Genomic DNA, 21,199 nt, shown 5'->3' on the forward strand with positions numbered 1-21,199 from the left:
AAAAACTTTTGGTAGAATGTTAAGTGAAATAACCAAATAAAACTTTTTTTTGCAGTGCTGAGGATTAAACCCAGGGCTTTGCACATGCTAGGCAAGTGTTCTACCACTGAGCTCCATCCTCATCCCAGAATATAACATTTTATGTACTTATTATAGTTATGTAAAAATATGAAAAAGAAACTAAAGAAAATGCTCTGAAATGATAGTTCTATTGTGTTAGAGAGACAGGATTATGGGTGAGTTGATTTTTCTCTTTTATATTTTCTCAAGTTCTACAACTTACATTACCAGAGACTGGAATTGGGGTTGGAGAACTGAAATAGTGGAACCAAACCTCTGAGGAGAAGTTACAGAGGGATAGTATTAGAACAATAAAAGGAAAAATGTTCTAGGGAGACATCATGGTTCTTGAAGTAAAGCTTTGTTCTTCTCACTTGCAGACCTCTTTTGGGTAACCTCTTTTCTGTTTTGTCTACAAAATCATAATAACAATGCCTATTTTTTAGGATTATTGGAACGATAAAGGAGATGATGCATGTGAAGCCCCTAGAATAGTACTTAAAACACCCAATATGAGATCCTTCTTTCCTTCCCAGTACCTAGAGGAGAAATTCCCTAATCTCCATCTTGGCAGTCAAGGTCCTTCCTTTATGTCACCACTCATGCCTACTTCAGGTCTTTCCATTGCTCCCAACTGTGTGCCCTTTTCTCCATCCTCCATTCATGGCTTTTCTCCCTTTCTCAGAAGTGCCATCTCCCCTTCCTTCTATATGTGTTGCCCCCCCCCAACCACTCCTGGTCCTTTTTGTGTATGTGGGGACTGCCTATTTATACCATGTGAGAGGCAGAACAGAGATCACTCATACTAATGAATTAATGTTTCTATCTTTTTTTTCTCAGTTCCCCCAGCTATTTTCATGCCCTTACATTTGCTATCCTTTTGTGTAGAGGGATGCTGTCTCTCATGGTCAAATGTGATGTCCATCAGACATTTGTGTGTGTTGAACTTATTACTGTACCTCGCCACACATTCATGTACAAAAAGGTGACAGGTATAGGTATAGAAAAAGTGCATGGGGTAGATGTCACATGTTTCTTGGATGACTTATATTTTTCGAAGAATGGATAGAGAAAATAAACTCAGTGTTATTTTACTAAAGTTACAATTTGATTTGCCATAAAAATATTTTAATTTAATAAGTAGATAATAGTGTTAAGTGAGTAGAATAGTTATGCAAATATTAGGCATTACAATGATTCCATTTCTTATTTCTCCAAATGATCTACTTTTATCATATGTTTTTTTAATTTCCATTTTTTTTTTGTTTGTTTTAAGAAAGGCAGACTTCCACAAGCAAATACTCTTTGAATATGTCTAGCGTCTTGGAATCTTAACTACTCCAAATTCTCCTACCAGTAGGTTTTGAGAGTTTGTTTAGAGACTCTTGCAGGAACATGCATCTATTTATATATCCTTCCTGTAAGAATGGTCCTTCTCTTTGGGGGAAGGTTGTTCTCTGACCAAATGCCTGTGTGCACCTTTGGGAGGGACACACATTCAGCAATGATAGAGGAAGTGGGCACTCACTTATCTAAGAGCCATATCACCTGAATGAACTTTGGTCATCAATGAGATAACAGATGTTGCAGCCAGATTGCCCTCACGTCCTCCATTGATAATTATTATTTAATGTCATTGCTGTAGTCTGATTTTAGTATTGCTCCTCAAAGCACAATAATGCCATAATTATCACTTTAAATAAGGCACTGAATAAAGGCAGGTCCCTAAGAGCCACTACAATGGGAGAGACAATTTCTCAAATAATGTGTTGGTAGTATTCACTGTGCTTATTATCATTGTGATTGTAAGGAAGGAGCTTCCATGAGATTTATTTTTTTCATCCAAAATCACGTAGATTGTGTGATCATGTCCATGGCAATAATTTGAGAAAATGGCAAGAGTAAGGGCAGTCGTTTGAAACTTATTAAAAAGTAGCACTTAAAACCACTGAAATGTGATTGACAACCCAGAACCATGGGGAAACTTGGCCCTATTGCACATTCTGTAGCATTCCCTTTTAGAAGGTTGTTCCTTATGGAGCACAGAGGTTCAAGGCAGAGCTCAAAGTCAGACACCTGGGCAGAGGTTCTTGAGCTGCATGACTTTAACTCCAAGGCTTAGTTATCTGATCTGCGAAATTGAAACAAGAATACTTCCCTAGATTCTTGAGTGGATTTAAAATTATAACACAAAAGACACATTCAATGAATTCTGGCCCCTAAATACATGAAAGTTCTTATTGATGACTTATTCTGATTTTCTTACATTGTTCAACAACTCCAAATATTTATAGTATGACTTTGAATGCAATATTTCAACTTTTCATGGACTCTCAATTTGGTTTACCTGAGGAGTTTAAAGTGCCCCTGTGATTTTCTTAATTATTACACATGTAAGCCCCTTTTATGTATTTAATACAGCATGCCTTTTTTGTTTTTCATTTTTGACCACTCTATGGTTCATAAGGCATTTTGCAGCTTTTCAAGTTGCCACATTTGTTTAATTAGCTCAGAGACCCTACCATGTTGATTTTTGTCAGCTATATAACAGTCTCTGTGGGTAGCTTGCAAATTCCTGACAAGGACTTTTTTGTAAATGATTTTGCAATTGCTTTGCTTCTTTAAAGCGAAGAACGGACTGGATGAGAAAGGGCTATTTGTGGGAGCAGAGGGCAATGTGCTGTCCCACTGGGGAGAGAGAGATGGGGCTGCAACCCAGTATTAAACCACTAGTTGACAATTGATTTTTTGACAAGAGTTATCAGGTACTTACAAAGAGCAGTTTGAACCCCAGACCTGAGATAGGCAGGCTCATATATGGGGGAGAGGCCTCCATGCACTATTTATTTACCACAAGCCCAGTGTTACATTTGCCCACTAGAACTTTTCCAACAAAGAGATCCACATTGTTCCTTTTGAATCATCTATTTGCTGTTTTATTAAATTTATAGCTGGGAGTAAAATATCGATCTGGTTATTCCAAGAGATAGTATAGGCTAAAAAGAGTGGTTTAAACAGGATTTAGAGACATTCATGAACAATGGATTCTTACGGGATTATTAAGGAAGCTTCAGTGAGGGTAGGAGGATTCAGTTTGAATGTTCAGCTCTTCTTCATGGTGGGCAAATATTTTGCTCTACAGATGTGGGTGTCCTCAAAGATGTCAATGGGAAGCTATTAATAAAAAGCACTTTGATAATAAGTTATGTGCACAATTGTTGCCTTTTTGTTTAAAGAAATGACTAAGTAATGAAATTCAATAATCAGATTGGATTTATGTTTGACAAATATCAGTATATAGTATATTCACAATTACAATTTCCAAAATCTACATATCTATAAGTATTCCTATATTACACTGTTTGGCAAGTGACAGTTTTCACCAAGGCAAAACAATACCTGTGTTCTTAATCTTAACACAGGATTAGAATGTTACAGTGTGCCTACGTGGCCAAGTTTTCCATCCACTTCTCTGGCCCCTAGAGTGATTAGAATGAATTTAGAACATTCTCTTTCTCCATTAGTCAAATATCCTTTTAGAAAAAAAGATATGACTCTCATTCATGCTGCTTTTTTTTTGCCACTCTTAATATGAGATACAGGTGCTATATATTTCACATTATTTGGAGTAATTGCAGAGTAAAACAAACCTGGGGAGAGGAATGACTGTCCAGGCATTCAGGAATACTCAGCCCATTAGGGACTTGGAAACCTTAGCGTGGGCTTTCTGAATCAATTTCACTGGGGTTTAAGGATGTTTTGGTGTTGTTAAATTCAGGTTACTTCAGAGTTTGATGCCTCTGTGGGTTTATTTTTATTTTTATTGGAGGATGTCAGTGGGTGGGGGGAAGACGGGGTATTCGGTAGACTTGACATCTTGTGATAGATTTGTTGGTTAATTTTATGTGAAAGGGACAAACCAATTCTCTTTTATCCCCTTGGCACTGTGATTCTGTGATTTTAAGATTGAAATAGCTATTTTAGAGGCAAGACAATTCCATGCAAATCATATTGGATAGAGTTTGGGCTGTATTAGTGGCCTGGTGCTTTATTACTGAGCTCAGAAATATTGAGAGAGCAAAGATATAGCCAAGTTGTTCACTGGAGGCCTTTTTTCATGAAAATAGATATTACTTCTTTTTTTCCCCAGCAATTGAGCCTTTGTTCCTTCTAAAAGCAGTTCTCATGAACTCCTCATTACCATTTTTCTTAATGTGATAAGTGTAAACTACAAGAAAGCTAGCATGTTTGAAAAGCTACAGCAGCCCTTAGAAATGGAATACTAATGCTTTGTGTGATTCTTTGAAAAGGCTTATACTGGAGATTGCAGGAAATGTATCCTTGTGCTCCCCTTGGCATAGCATTGTCACTTCTAGTGCAAGCTGGCTTCCTAAAGGATGGCTCTGTTGCTGTTTCAACACTATGTATCTCTCTAGCAATGGGGGAGCAATAAACCCCCTTGGAAGTTCCTGGATGTGATCAATTCCACATTGCTCTCCTATCCTTCTATGTTGAATGATAACTAACAATTTTCATTATCTTACACTGAGTCCAATGATGGACACTCTAGGTATCCCTAGCAGTATTGGACCCTGTGCCTAGACCTGGTCCAGACTCCAGACTCTTAGATGCCTTGTAGAGATTAGACACTCAAAAATGATTTTTGAATGAATGAAATTAAATGTATATTTTTAAATATGATGCTGGGAGAGAAGCCAATGAAGGTGTGTGTGTTTTCTCAATTTGGTTTGCATGAGCTGGAGCTGAACAAGCCAGTTGGATGGTAATCATAAAAAAGTATCTCATGCTATGAGGATATGGCATGCCATTTCACTTGGGAAAATGGTTGTAATATTATGAAATCCTAGGGAAGTGTCTCAAGTCAGTACATTTTAAGTGATGGCCATTGGGTATAATTGATAGCATGGTAATTTGAAATAGGAAACCTGGCAACTCAACAATGAAGTTTTTAACTTCTTTGGGTGGGTGGGGGGCTAAAGTACATGGGGATATGTATGGCCAGGTGTAGAACCTATCCACACAACTTAAAAATTATATATATATATATATATATATATATACACACACACACACACACACACACACTAGATGGAGACTATTTATTTATTTATTTATCTTTATGCGGTGCTGAGGATTGAACTCAGTGCCTCACATGCTAGGCAAGCACTCTACAACTAAGCCACAACCCCAGCCCCTCCATGCAACTTCTTTTGAATTTGTTTCTCCTCAGGCATTCAACCCTTAGATGTTCACCTCAAAGAAATACCTCAAAGACAATGAAGAGGTAACAACCCCCATATCAATTTAAAGTACACATTTTTATTTTAGATTTTAAAAATTTGTTCTAATTAGTTATACATGACAGTTCAATACACTTTGACAGGTCATGATGTCTGATTCATTCTATTAGTCCCCTCTACCTAATCTAAAGCAACTCTTTTGTTCCCTAGCCCACCCCCCTTCATTGAGAATTAGCATCCGTGTATCAGAGAAAACATTTTAGGCATTATTACCCTATGTACATATATAAGTACATGACAATTGTGATTCTACATTGTGTACAATCAGAAGAATGAGAAGTTATACTCCATATATGTATGATGTGTCAAAGTGCATTGTAATGTCATGTATTAAAACAAATTTAAAAATTGAAGTAAATAAATATGTACTTTGCCCCCCCCCCCCCGAAACCTTTGGAAAAGAGTAGTGGTGTTCTGATATCAAAATTAGCCTAAGAACGAAGGAGTAAGTTTTAAAATGAAGGATTAAAAATAGAAGAAATGACCACGAAGAAACCTCAGATTCCTCAGATGCCTGACCTGAACCACTGAGCAAAAACTCTCTAACTAGATTTTCTTATTGCTCCTATCTTTGAACCGTAGTTGCATTCAGTGAGTAGTTTGTAGATTTCTAACCCCTGGATTTGTGCTAATTTTGCCTTTACCACAAAAGCCAAAGAATTCCATGCTGTTCAACCTAACAGCATTTCCTAGTAGGGTGGCCAGTCTTCTGTTCTGTCTGGTTCAACCTAATTTAGACAGATTTCCTGATGAGGACTGAAATTTACAAGACAATCATCTGTTGAAAGAGTCAAACCCTTTGGTGACCTGTGCTGTGGCCTCAGGTTGTTGCTGCTGAAACCTTGTACAGAACCCCATGGAAATGGTTGAATTCTGCCCAGTAAATTGGGGGGTCTTTATCTCTTTATTGCCTTTGGAGGTGTTTCTTTGATTTGAGTATCTGAGGGAAAATGCCTGAGGGGAAACAAGTTCAAAAGAAGTCTCATGGATAGATTCTATATTTTGCCATATATCCCCATTGCATTTAGTGGGTGAAAGGTAATTGGTTGTATCTGATAATAGCAAATTGGCTAGATTGATTGTCTGAAAAAGCATGAAATACAGCTTCAGAGTACTGATCACCATGCTTCTTAATTGTAAATCAGAATTAGGCTCTTTTTTCAGTGGAGCTTAGTTTGGGGGTTTTCAGGATAAAGGCAGACAGTATGAGGTTTTTACATGTATAGTCCTGGGGCTTAAACAATCAACTAGTTATTTGAAGAAACATTGCCAGGATTTTTATACTGTGTCAATGAAATCACAAGTTAGTGTTAACTTTGAAAAGAATCACTCTTTTGTTGTTGTTGTTTTGGTCGGGTAGATTGCATTTTGGGTTGGCCCACTTTTACACCACAGTTGGGAAGTTATACTTCATGTAACAACTAAAGCAGTGGATTATATACTTTCTCCCTACCAGCACTTGTACAGAAATCAGAGATAGATTCTCAGGAGACTGTATTCAGATGATGCCAAACAGAAGAATATTCATTCATCTAGACTGATCAAGGTTTTGACCAGTAGAATGGCTTGGCGGGAATATTTATTGATCAAGCCCAGTAAAGTCTATGGCTACAGTGTTGTTGCAATTTGCAAGGGCTGAGCAAACAGTCAGACATTGGGATGGTAGCTATCTCACTGTGAAACAGTACCCTTCCAATACCCTGTCACACCCCAATCAGAAGAATAATGAAATTCCTTGGCTAAATTGGTCAGCCATGTCTATATGTCATGCAATCTTGATCAATATTCAGCTTTTCATCTTCTCATATATATTGCTATCTATATAGAAATAAAGAGTATGATTACTGATTAGGAAGGCAAATTAGTTGGTTCATACCTTTCCACCCCCTGCCTTTCTAGGAATCCCTTCTCCATTATCCTACGTTGGGATCATCTCACCTTTAGACATGTGTTTCTCACTTACTGCCTTCTAAGAAAGTAGGCTCTGTGATTGGAAACCTCACATCATTGGAATTTATTCCTTAGGTTGAGGAGTTAAAATTTGTCCCCTAATAGCTTTTACCCATAGGCCAAACCTTTCATTGCAAAAGCACATCACAAATCTTTTGCTTATTTGAAGACATCATTATTCTTCCCATTGGACTAATTTTTTTTGTAGATTGAATTTTTTTTCTCTTATTTCTCTCTTCTTCCTCTCAGCATCTAGTAGAGATCACAGTATCCACACTCCCGTGCTAAGATGGGGCTTCCAGGATAGAGTTCTCTTGTCTGTGTCCAGGTCTTTTCCATGCAGTTTCTAGCAGAACTATTGCCTTCCACACTTAACCTTAATGTCACATGATTTGGCAAAAATTCTTTTGGCTGCCAAAAGCCCTCACAGTAATTTGGGGTTGTCAACTAAAATAATTGGTTTTTGACCCCATGGCTTATAGTTAAGCTAGGTGGTCTTTCTCATTGTGCAGTTTTATACTTGGTTTGTAGATTATAATTGCTTTAGGCCAGTGTTGCAAGATGTTTCTGAATTTTGATAACTCATAGCCTATTGTCACCTGTAATTCTGATTAGCAGATATTCTATATGTTCTTTCAAATTACTGATTGAACAAGATAATATTTTGAGTGATTTTTGCTACCAGAGTCTGATTAAAAGTGAGGCATTAAAAAGTAAGGCTTAATAATAATATTATTATTCAAGTATAATATAATAATAATATTATATTTACATGGGTTAACAGGGAAGGACTACTAATGACAGAGCCCTATGGCATGTCTGTAGGGACATGTCTACTTGGTTGACTGTACTTACTCTGATATTTGTATAAGCTTATTCCACCATAGTACATAATAATGCACCTTTCTTCATCCTGAGCTGCAAGATTTCTAGGTGAGGTTTGGTAAATGCTTCACTGAAGCCAAGTTATACCATGTGCCCAGCACTTTCCCAGCCTAACAAGTAAGATCCCATTTTCTGAGTAGGATCAGTATTCTAGACTGTGGTCTAGACAGGGTTAAAAAGCACTTGAGCCCTACATAGAAAGCACATGTCTCTTGAGCATCATTAGGGTAAAACTAGCTTGTTCTAGGAAATGCATGATCTACCCTGAGAGGGACCAGAGAAGAAAGATACCAGTATCCCCGCCCACATGCCTTGCTGCCCTCCAAAAGAAATTTTATATGGAACAGCCAAGTTCCCTGCCCTGGCCAAAGGGCTCCATCTTAGGTCCACTATCCTCCCTAGGCCTTCCTGAGGGAAAAGCAGCAGATTGACCTAAGTGTTTCTGCAGTGGCTACAGAGCAGTGTGGCTGTATTCTGGGATACCACACTGGGAGTAGTTGCCTAGACAGATCACAGACAGCACAGGGTTCTTCTCCAAAATGACAACTTGGCTCCCTCCAGCTTCCTTTTATCCATTTCCTAGGAACAGCCCCACTGCGGCTACAGATAATATGCTAACCCTCCTGCTTTGCTTCTGTCTCCTATCAGGGAGGAGCCAAGATTCCCACAGGCCAGTTAGCAACTGATAGTGGAGTGAGGGCTAATCAATGATTTGGCTGCTGCCCTTCTGAGGCTGAGTCCCTGAACAGTCCTTCCTGGGCACTGCAAGGGCCCTTGTCCCATATTCCCTAGTAATCCTAATGCCTAACTGCCTCCTCTCCAATTTCTGCCTCCCCAGAGAACTATCAAGGCCCCATCAATACAAAGGTTCTAAGTCATTTATTCAAACAAATTAGGTTTTCTAGTAAGCTAACACCCTTTCCTGCCACACACATGCTTTTCTCTGGAGGAGGCCTCCTTTAGCTAAAAGAATCAGATTTGACTATCTAATGCTGAGTCCTCACTCACATAAATGGGACATGTGGATTCAATGTTTTTAGGCTTAATTAGTTTTGGAGAAGAGGATGCTGATGTTCCTACATCCTGAGGCTGTGGTATGGTGGCTTTTAAGATTGTCCAGTGTATATTTTTGCATTGCTATCAGTACATTTTGAGGAGTATGCTCCCTCAAAAGAAACAAGGAAAAGATCCCCAAAGGAAATCAGACACCAAGGTCAGTTATCTTGATATAAGGGTAATTTAATTCCAAGTCCCCATGAAAATAAGCTCCAACCTGATTTTGTGGACTTATTTTCCTTCTGCCTGAAAACCCTTAACTATCCACACTTACTATTCATAATCACAGAAGTTTGGAAAGACTCCTAAAACTGCATTGACTACTTTCTTGGCATGTCAGTAGAAGGAAAGGGGGAAGGTGTGTGCCACCATTATCTTCTCAAGTGCTGAACAGAGCCTCAGTTGCCTGATTGCTAAACAGATGCTTGCCACCTCATACTGCCAACGCTACAGTTGTGGTTGTGGGGCTAGTAACAATGAGGCTTAAATGTGTACAGCTCTATTCCAAACCCTTACACACTCATTAGCTTTCTTTCCCTTATGGCAGGCTTCTGACATACGCAGAGCAGGTGGACTCACAGATTAACCACATTGATAGCTAGAGAAACCCTAGAAAACATTCAAGCCAAAGCCAGCAGCTTACAGGTGGAAAACTGATCTCAGAGTGGGCAAGCAACTTGACCAGGATCATTCAGGTAGCTCCATACAGAGCTCAAACTTGAGTCAAGCTTGCCCTATGTTATTCTTAGTTTTCTGACCACACAACAACAATAGTGAATAGAGTAATTACCCCCATCATTGCCATTCATGACATAGACATTTGAAAAAGTGCTGTAATTCCCTCCTAAGTTTGAAGTCTTTGAAGGTAAGAACATTAATATTTATGCTTATCCTAAACACATATTGTTTGGTGAGCTACTGAAAGGACCTCCCCCACCCTCTCTGTCACCTCTGCTCTGAATCCTTTCCCAGTTGCTTCATACTACAATTTCTTCTTGCAACTGTGCTCCTAGTGTGTCAGGAAGAGTGTGCTCATCCAGGTAAAGAGTTTGATTATTTCTATATCCCAGTTGCTGGCACATAATAACCACTTAGTAAAAAATTAGTAGAACAAAGAAACCCTGACATTTGTTATGCAGCCTTGGAAAAGTCACTTTGCTTCTTCATGTCTCTGATTCTTCCTTTGACATACAGGTGTGCTGTTAAATCTTGCCTCTTTAGTTTGTGGTACAAAAAGACCATCCAATTACTATGTAACAGGCGTTGAAGATTCAAAGTTGAGTAAAACAAGGCTTGTGACAACATACTAGTTATTTGATACAGGAGTCATTTAGACAGCACTGTATGATGAGTACAGTGTATATTTGAGATTAACAAAGTTTACAACACCACATTGTCTTCTTCCCCAAAGTCTTTGAGGTACACAGCTTCTATGTCTCAAATGGGCAAAGCAAGTCTTCTTACAAGTTGTTTGATTTGTCAGAGTTCTAGCTGTGAGCCATGGTACATATAGTGCAATGGAAAATTGGGCCTTTTGTGGTTTTTTTCTGGGTTTCCACTTCAGAGACTTGATATCAGATTAAGATAAGTGTCTGGCCATTGTTGAAATGTATATAGAGTGCTCTATCACATGTGGAACCCATTCTTTGTCAAATATTAAAAAATAAAATGTTATTACCTAATCCTTTCTCCATTAACCATGTTAGCCAACCTTTCAAAGGGGAGCCTCATTTGCTCTACTGGGAAGTGTGTACTTTGGAACTGGCCACTATTCACTTACATCTAAATATGAGGCTGTGTGTAAGCAACCTCACCTCTCATGATCTTAATCATCGTATTTGTCCAGTAGGGATCTGATTCCCTGCTTTATCTCTCTCTCTTTCTCTGGGAGGAATCAGAGGAGTCCAGACATAAGGAGGCCTTCTTTGTGGATGTTCAGACCAATCTTAAATGTGTGTATACGTGTCTAATTTTTTTGTTAAAGGAGAAAGTGTAAAGTTCAGGTGCTTAGGATTGGGGTCACTCATAAAAGCCTTGGTAATACTTTTAAAGGAGGTGCTCATCCCTAGCTGATGATTGGGTGAAAGATTAGTACAGTTGTATAATGGTGTGTAGGTGTCCTTATCTTGGCAAAAGCAAGAACATAAAAATAGATTAATGTCTTTCAAGTGTTAATGAAAATAATAACAATGGAAGGTGTGCTGTGAGCTTGCCACACTTTATAGGTCTAACTAATTTTGAGATGTGAAAGAGCTTGCTCAAAAGTTTCTTGCTGAAGATATACTTTCAGGAAATTATAACCCTTTCAACTGCAAAATCCCTACCATAATCAAATGCATCAGTGGTAACATCAACTCAGTGAGCTGTTTCATGAAATCTCACATTTTTAAATACACAGAATCAATTGTAATTGAAAATGCAAAAACTATGCAGTTCCATGTGGATCAGCCAGCAGGGTGGTACACTTTGCTGGCAATTCAAGATAAGCAGATCTTGCCACAGAATCAGTAAAGAAGACCTGGGGGAAGAGGTTCACCTTTGAGAAGTGATTTTGTTTTCCCTGAAACACCTTTTATGACCCCAGAGATACACTCCTAAAACCAGTAGTGAAAGGGAATGTAACTAGGCATCTGATTGCTTGAGGCCTACCCCTGGTTACTGGAAAGACCTTAGAACTCCTTTCTAAGCTGTAGCTTACTGTTGCTTGGTCAACATGAACTATTTATATTTATTTATATTTATTCAAATTAACTGAGTTAATTTACTAAATTAAATTTAAATTAAGTTATTTTTAACTGACAAAGAAAAACTGTGTGTGTTCTTTAAAAATATTTATTTTTTAGTTGTAGTTTTCAATACCTTTTTTTAAAATTTATTTTTATGTGACACTGAGGATTGAACCCAGGGCCTTGCACGTGCTAGGCAAGTGCTCTACTGCTGAGCCACAACCCCAGTCCCCAAACTGTATATGTTTATAGAGTACTGTGATATGTGATGTTTACCTATGTGTTTTCATTGTGGAGTGATTAGATCAAGTTAATTAATATATCCATCATCTCAGGTCCTTATGCTTTTTATGCTAACAACATTTAAAATCTATTGTCTTAGCAATATGCAAGTATACAGTATATTATCATTAACTATGGTCTCTATATGATATAGTAGATCTCCAGAATTTATTGTGACTAACTGTAACTTTTTGTCCTTTGAACAACATCTCCCCATCCCCCTTTTCCTCCTGTTGCATATTTTAAATGATCTGACTAATGATGAGCCTTAATTAGGAAAAAACACCTATTTTTAAAAAATAAAATATCAGTATATAACAATTACACCTAATAACAGGATTCATTGTGATATATTCATACATGCACAAAATATAATTTGGTCAATTTCATTCTCCAATATTTCCCCATTCCCTTCACTCTTTCATTCCCCTTCATCTACTCTACTTATTACCCTCCTATTTTCATGAAACCCCCTTTTATTGACCTTTTTTCTCTCCAGCTTCCACATATGAGAGAAAACAAATCTTTCTGAGTGTGACTTATTTTGCTTAACTGGTTTCCAGTTCTATCCATTTTTCCTGCAAAGGCCATAATTTTATTCTTGTATATGGCTGAGTAAAACTCCATTATATATACCACATTTTCTTTATCCATTCATCTATTGAAAAACAGCTAGGCTGGTTCTGTAACTTAGCTGTTATGTTGTGCTTCTGTAAACATGAGTGTGTTTGTATGACTATAGCATGATGACTTTAATTCTTTTGGCTAAATACTGAGGAGTGATATAGCTGTATCATATGGTGGTTCCATTCCTTGTCTTTTGAGGAACCACCATACTGATTTCCATAATGATTGTACTAATTTACAATCCCACCACCAACAGTGTATAAGTGATCTGTTTTCCTACATCCTCATTAACATTTATTGTTATTTGTATTCTTGATGACTGACATTCTTACTGGAGTGAAATGAAGTCTCAGTGTGGTTTCAATTTGGATGTTCCTAATTGTTAAATATGTTGAACATTTTTTTCATATATTTGTTGGCCATTTATAATTCTTCCTTTGAGAAATGTCTTTTTATATCACTTTACCATTATTGATTGGGTTATTTGATTTTTAATGTTGAGTATTTTGAGTTCTTTATATATTCTAGATATTAATCTTCTGTGAGAAGCCTACTTGGCAAAGATTTTCTCCCATTCTGTAGGCTCTTTCTTCATGCTTTTAATTGCTTGTTGTGAAGAAGCTTATTAATTTGATGCCATATCATTTATTAACTCTTGGTTTTATGCCTGGAGCTTTAGGAATCTTATTGAAGAAGTCAGTGCCCTTACTAATATGTTGGAGTATTGAGGTTATGTTTTCTTCCAGCAGTTGCGTAGTTTCTGGTCTAATTCCTAGGTATTTGATCCACTTTGAGTTGATGTTTGTGCAGAGGAGAGATCTAGGGATCTAGTTTCATTCTCTATGGATATCCAGTTTTCCAAGTATCATTTGTTTAAAAAGGCTGTCATTTTTTCCAACATATGAAAAATCACCTAAATTTTAAAAGAACTCATTGAGTATTTTAAAGACAGAGTAATTAGAATTCTGCTTTAAACAGTTGTCACGTTGTTACTTTGGGGCAAGTTTTGATGAATACTTGTAGTATTTGTCATGAATGTTATCAACTGGATACAAATGCACAACTCAAAAACACTTGGAAATAGTCTATCTCTTAAGTAGGTTAAGCATCCCCTCTAAATCTTGTGTGCATTTTTAATGTACTTACCTTCTCCTTTTAAAGTAGCACTGGGTAAAATTCAATCTGTGTCAGTGCTTGTCTGAATAATACTTACAAATTCTGCTTCAGTAGTGCCACTGTGAATGAAGCTGTGAAGTATCTCCTTGCATTACAGCTCTTCATACATCAAAGACTCTTTTTGAACTAGGTAATTATAGAAGGAAAAAAACATGTTTTAGTGCTACCTGAGTGTTCTTATTAATATTACCTTTGAAATGACTAATTATGTTACCCATAAAGATTGTGGGGGAAAGTATTATGTAACTTACTCATTAAAAAAAAAAGACTTTCACAAACTTTGATCCCCTCCACCCCTCTCCAAAGCGCTTCTTTATTTCCATCATTACATTCATTTTAATGTTTAATGTTTATATATGAAAATGTTTGATGAATCCAACACATGCTGACTCCCTCCTGCTTCACAAAATTTATCAACTCTGTTGCTGGGGTTTTGAGCATGTCATTTAATTATCCTTGCTCTTAGGGTAAAGTATTGTTGGCCATGTGCCCTAAGACTCAAGCAAGATTCGAACAGCACCTCTTTTAAAATAAGTGTTTGAAAGCACTGAGAAGGTTCCCCTGCTGATAACAGGATGGGAGCCTGAGGGGCTTTTCCTGTTTGGAGACTTCAACTCACAAATAGACTGTGTGTACTGCCTGGTGGAACCGAGCTACCAATCACATCATATCTTTCTCTGTGAATGGGAAAGAATTCTGCTTAGCCATCTCATCTTTGCATGGAAAAATCAACTGCTTGTGCATAATCTTGTCACTAACTATTAGGCTGCATCAAGAGAAGATGAATATCAGAGTATCCAGATTTAAGGCAATGATAGTGCCACCCTCCCTGGAGCTGGAGGATCACATCTAGAGCAAAAGACTGAGTTAAAAGAGCCCCAGGCAATCAGGAGGGCCCGCTGGGAGCACCTAAAATAGTGACATAATGCATAAATGGAACATTGGAAGAAAAATTGAAGGTTCCCAATAAATGAAGGAGCAAGCTGAGGATATCTTGCCCTGGAGAAGAGATAGTACCAGTGGATAGGACTGCTGCTTTCCAAAGCTGAAGGCCTGTCATACCAAAGAAGGAGGAAATATGTTCTGTATGGCTCCAAATTACAATGTATAGGTAGAAGTTCCCAGAGAAAAGGTTTTAGCTACAGCCAGGAAGAATAGTGTGATCTAGCTGACTCAGCATGGAATAGGCTGCTTCAAGCAGCAATGAGTCTCCTGTCATTGGCAGTGTACAAGCAGATGCTGGATGGTCCTTTGCATTGCAGATAGGCTTAGTGAACTGGAGTGGAGCAGTTAATTAAACAGGATAACTTTAAGCTCCCTTAAAAAACAGGCCAATTAAGTCTGTCCTCATAGTAGTTGTAAGGGGCCTACTATATTTAGTGCCAAGAAGGGGTTTGATTGTCTAAGTACTCAGAAATAAAGTTGCTCTATTTTTCCTTATCAGGAGATGACACATTCCTGGCCTACTCCTCTCACTGCCATGCATACTCCTGGAAACTCTGAGCAGAACACATTTTCCATCCCAGGACAGGTCAGTTCTCTTCCTCCATTCTCCTTATATTCATTTTGACAAAATCTTCTGATCAGATTCTTAAGGATAAAAGACCCTGGTCTTCTAGTGCCATAAAATCTAGATTCTGTCTTGCCTCTCCCCTCAAGATGGTAATATAAATACAATTTTTATTGAAAGAGCATCTTGAAGACAGGCTTCACTCAGATTCTGGCATGCATATCCTACTACCTCTGCGTTGCCACTGCCCACATGACTGTGCCCAGAACTGATGAATCAGAGGAGGATATGCTTATCCCTCAAGGAGGACCAAATGGATGATGAACCAACAAATTCAAGAATTTTAGATTTTAGAAAACCTATTATTTCCACTCTGATAGATCAGTTTTCATTTTTATATATCACCTTCAAGTCCTTGCTCAGAAGCAGACAGATCTTTATCAAGCAGCCTGTCACATAGACAGAACTTTGTCTTCTACAGTTCTGTTGTCAAATTTTGAATATATTTTCCTCCCCCTGTTTCCAATAACAATCTATCACCATCAGTTTTTTTAAGTGCCTAAATACATGTGGCTATCATACTTCAAAATACTTTAAAAGAATAATATACTTTAAAAGAAAAAAAATGGCCTTGTTGCCTTTCTTCCTTTTGCGTATTTATTCAGAAATCATTACCGAGGGCATATGATATTCTAAAAGTTAGGAATGAAGAAAAGCCATGCACATTTTTTTTTCAGGTAAACAGCAAAGCAATGTACATAGTAGAGGTTTTCATAGAGAATATGAGGCTTAAAGAAGTATACAACCCTCCTGGGACTTAAAGGGAGTGCTCATATCGGAGGTGGCAGTACTTAGAGGACAAGGAATATTCTTGCAGGTACAAAAAGGCCCAGCAGCATTAGCAATGGTATAGAGAGATGAGGAATCATGGTGTGACACATGTGGGTATGAGTTTTTATGATTAGCTAGTGGAGAGAGATGAACCCTGGCAAGTGAGTGCCTTGCTGTGAAAGACCTTGGAAGTCATGCTAGGAATTTGAGCTTTACTTGTAAAAGGAGAAATAAATAATCAGATCCTTTAGCTTTTTGGGCTATGATTTTGACAATAATTCTGATCGAAACTGTGTTTAATTTCCCCCTCTTTCCTTCAAAAAGAGTCGGGTCTAAGTGAGTGACAACCCTACCATCCCAGTCTGAGTGTGTGTCATTCCTTCCCGAAGTTTTACTCTCCCTCCTTTGCTGCCCTGGACTTGATATCTTTCTCCTAAGCATCTTCTGCACAGAGAACATTCCATCCATTTCAGAATGGAATACACCACTTGGACAGCAATTGCATTGTTTTCATCTGGGTTTTCCAATTTTGGAGATAATTTGTACAAGCTGCAATTTTGACATTTACAAGTATATACAAAAGAACTGGCTGTTTAAATGGGCTTTTTGAAGCCTATGAATGATTTGGAATCAGGCACGACTTGCATTTTCTGCCAATTACTTGTGCTACCATCAACTTCACAATAAAGATAGAAGCAAGTTGGATAAAAGGGTAAAACCAGGATGGCCACATATCCACACTTTTGTTTCATTTGATTCCTGTCACAGTGTTGATTTGAAGGAAAAGTACACCCTACATAATAACATCAGAAACATAATATTATATGCCTCACCTCATTCTAAGTATTTACTATATAGCAAATAATTAAATCCTCACTACAACTCACAGAAATTAAAACCTTGCTCATCCCTAGTTCATAGAGGAGGAAATTGAGGCATATAGTAGTTGAATTTTCTGCTTGATGTCACTCAGGTAATAAATGAAGGCATCGGTATTTAGATCAAAGTGTTCTGACACCAAGGGTCATACTATTTCTCAGTGTGTTCTTTCTCACACAGATTTAAAGATGCCCCAGTTCAAATTACATCTTCCAAAACATGACAATCTCCAGAAAATGGGTGGAATAGGTGATTTCCCATTCTTCTATCCTTGGACCAGAACTGGGAGATACCACCCTCCTGGGTAGCATCATTTTTCTTATATCCATGACAGAGTTTGCCTAGCAAAATGCTGTCATTAGAATAGAAATCTTAGATATTTTTAATCCTGGTTCTGCCATTTGCTGGCCATGTGGTCCTGTTCAAATTCCTCTTAGCCTCAGCTTCTTCATCTGCACTTGAGGTGGTGAATGTGTTTGGCGACCATAAAATCCCAGTAGACTTTTAGGTCAAATAGTCTATGATTATGTAAACTTATAAAAAAATACAGCTGAAAATTTCTCAATTTAAGTTTTTTTCTTACCAATCACAAATTTTAAATGCCATGTTTTGGGCCAAACATGGTGGCACACACATGTTATCCTAGTGATTTGGAAGGCTAGGATGATCACAAGTTTGAGGCCAGCCTCAGCAACTTAGTGAGGTGCACTAAGCAACTTATGCAAGACTCTGTTTTTATTTATTTAATTTTTAAATTTCTTTTTAGTTCTTGATGGACCTTTATTTTATTTATTTATTTATATGTGGTGCTGAGAATCAAACTCAGTGCATCACACATGCCGGGCAAGAGCTCTACCACTGACCCACAATCCCAGCCCAAAGACTGTTTTTAAATTAAAAAAATAAATAAAAATAAAAAGGGATGGGGATGTTGCTCAGTAGTTAAGCACTTCTGGGTTCAATCTACAGTGTCCCCTCCCCACAAAAAAAGCAATCTATGTTTCCTCACAGAGAATGGAAACCCTCAGAAAGAAGGGAGTAAATATATGCTTATGAGAATTAAATGGAGCAATATATTTTCAGGAAATGTGTAAGTAATATCCTCTAAAACAGAGGTAGACCAACTATATAATCTATACCTTTTTATAAAATTTTTAAATGGTTAAATTTTTCAACATAAAAATTATATTATTGTTATTGTGAATAATATGAATATTAATGTGATATTCAAATTTCACAGTCTATAAATCAAACTCTCTTGGAACCAGGCCACACCCATTCACACTATAATGCAGAGTTGAATAACTATGAAAGAGACCATATGTTTTCCAAACCCTAAATTATTTACTATCTGGCCCTTAGCAGGAAGAGTTAGCTGACCCCTGCTCTATAATCTAGATCCTATAGGAGTCTCCAATTATAGAACTATCATAAAGGCTATTATTTCAATGTGTCTCACTTAAGTTTGTGAAAGCAATTTGGCATCATTATATTTCTCTCATACATCAAATGTATGAAAGAAATGCACAACTCGAAGTCAAGTGTCTGGTTATTTATTTATTTATTTATTTATACATACATCAAATGTATGAAAGAAATGCACAACTCGAAGTCAAGTGTCTGGTTATTTATTTATTTATTTATTTATACATACAAGGGATTGAACCCAGGAGAGCTTAACAACTGAGGCACATCTATAGGTCCCTGCTGCCCTTTTTTGAGACAGGATACATTAAGTTGCTTAGGGCCTCACTAAGTTGCTGAGGCTGACTTAGAACTTGCAATCCTTCTGTCTCAGCCTCTCAAGCCACTGGGACTACAGACACCCAACTAGAGTCAAGTATTTGTTAAAAATTTGTACTTTATCAATTAATAATTACTATATGAATAATGAAGCATCTTTCACTGACCAGGCAGTCTACTTCCACTTAAGGTTGGGTATGTACTTAGTGACTTTGGTGATATACAAATGTGTTTCATTTGTTCAGATTTCCAATTTATAAAATGTCTTATTCAGCTTAACAGATAAAACTATATCATGAATATGTAATGTCAATTAGTTAAATTCAGTAAGTAACATAATCTTCCTGTTTGCTTCATGCATCACTCCCTTTATGCCCTGAAACAACTGATTGTTTGGGACTAAGATGTAAAATACTTGGGTGATTTTGAAAATCAGGTTTACAAGAGCACTGGCAAAGGCTGTGTTTTACTCACTGATCAGATTGGTTTGATTGATTTGGAACTTATTCAATTTCCTAAAGTTTTACAAGTCCAAACCTGCCCTGTACTTTTATAATGAAATCCCTCAGAAAAATAGCAGATAGAAATACAAATGATCAAATCTAACTTATTTTTCACTATGAAAAAAACTAGATGTTCTGAATAACTGAAATTCCTGAATAACTGAAAGTTATCATTCTGTAGTGACTAGGTAATAGAAATTGTTTTGAAGTGTAATGTTTTCCAGACCTCTTTTAAAGATTTTACTGAACATGCATTAGTCATTCTCGATAATTTAAATATTATCATGAGCATCAGTTAGTGTACTGTGCAGTAATATTATACTATGTTCTATTTGTACTCTTGGAGCTGTTAATATAGGTAAGAAAGGCCAGAGTGTCTGCTTTTCAAGTTCTGACTTTGCTGTCATTTTCTGTGGATTTCTGTGCTGTCAATTTTTACATCTCAATGTTTCTTTCAATGGATGGACATTGTTCAAAAGTATTTCCCCTTCCTTGCCATCTGTGATTGCTAAGGGGTAGGAATCAAGGGATCAGAGTTTTTAGAACCTATTATCAAAAGGCAGTTCTCTATCAGTGAGGGTTCAGAAGCCTTTGAATAAGAAACCCCATGGGCTTCACCATAGCTGTCTAGGTAAGAGGCCTTTCCCATCCCTTCTTGAGTTGATTGGAGTCTTCTGGAATGGGGATCCTCCCAAAAGACAAATCTCTCAAGCAGTGGAGTCATGCTGAAGAGATTGGAAAGTTCACTTTCAGCTAAAGCATGGTGGTATAGTTCTTGCTTACTTGTTTTAAAGATAAATTATGCTGTGGTCTTGTTTTCCTCTATAGAGTGGTGAGAGTAAGCTTAATGAATAGATTACTTGCAGCAGTGATCAATAACTAATTCTTATATTTACTTGAATTCATTGTCTCCAGTTTTAGAATGCTTGCTTTGCAGTCTGTTCTAATTCTCTCTTCTATCTGCATAGTACTGTGTGTGACGTGAACATCACTGTAGTATTTCTGCCTGCCAGTTGTCAGGATCCACATGGGTGTGCCAGCAAGCCCCATGTGTGCAAGTCTGAATTTCTCAAAACAGTAAATTAATTGGGTGAACAGTGACTTTTAAATTAAAGTTAAATCCTTTTGAATAATGTACCCTACAAACATATTAAAAATTGGTTCCTATACTTCAACAGATTTGTGAATGAGTTTTAAGAACCCTTCTCTGGCACAAAATAAAGTACAGCTATTGCATATGAGTCATTGTGAAGGTAGAAAGTTGGAGTGGTTTCTAGAAAAGGGGAAATTTAGCATATCTATAAATTAAAGTCTTATTTATAATTTTACCAAAGCCATGATCGTTTGTTTGTTTGAACCAAGTCCCCTTTACTTCTTTGGAAACATGATTGATTGCTTAGTTAAGTAAGAAATTATGCACTTCAATTTCACACATATGGGTCATTTGTTCCTATGTGGCACGCATTTCCAAATAGATACCAGTCTTACTTATAATTCTGATAAAATGGGAATTAGGATCATGTGGCAGCAGGTATGGCTAGAAAATGCTTGTCCTTCAAATAGAGCTACTGACTGAAGCCTAATTAATGTAATTGCTAATGGTTTCCCATTTGCCAGCATTAGTCAACTTTATATCTTCAGCCATAAAAG

At 37.3% G+C, this 21,199-nt stretch overlaps 1 protein-coding gene across 1 annotated transcript in view; it reads left to right on the forward strand.

The window, feature by feature from the left end:
* Window positions 1–21,199, forward strand: part of Aff2 (ALF transcription elongation factor 2) — a 347,505-nt gene that overhangs the window by 179,719 nt on the left and 146,587 nt on the right. Inside the window, exon 6 of the mRNA XM_077106520.1 lies at window positions 15,528–15,614. Within this exon, the coding sequence (XP_076962635.1) occupies window positions 15,528–15,614 (87 nt within the window). The remainder of the gene's footprint in view (window positions 1–15,527; window positions 15,615–21,199) is intronic.

Source organism: Callospermophilus lateralis, chromosome X (genome assembly GCF_048772815.1).
Source record: "Callospermophilus lateralis isolate mCalLat2 chromosome X, mCalLat2.hap1, whole genome shotgun sequence".
Lineage (NCBI taxonomy): Eukaryota > Metazoa > Chordata > Mammalia > Rodentia > Sciuridae > Callospermophilus > Callospermophilus lateralis.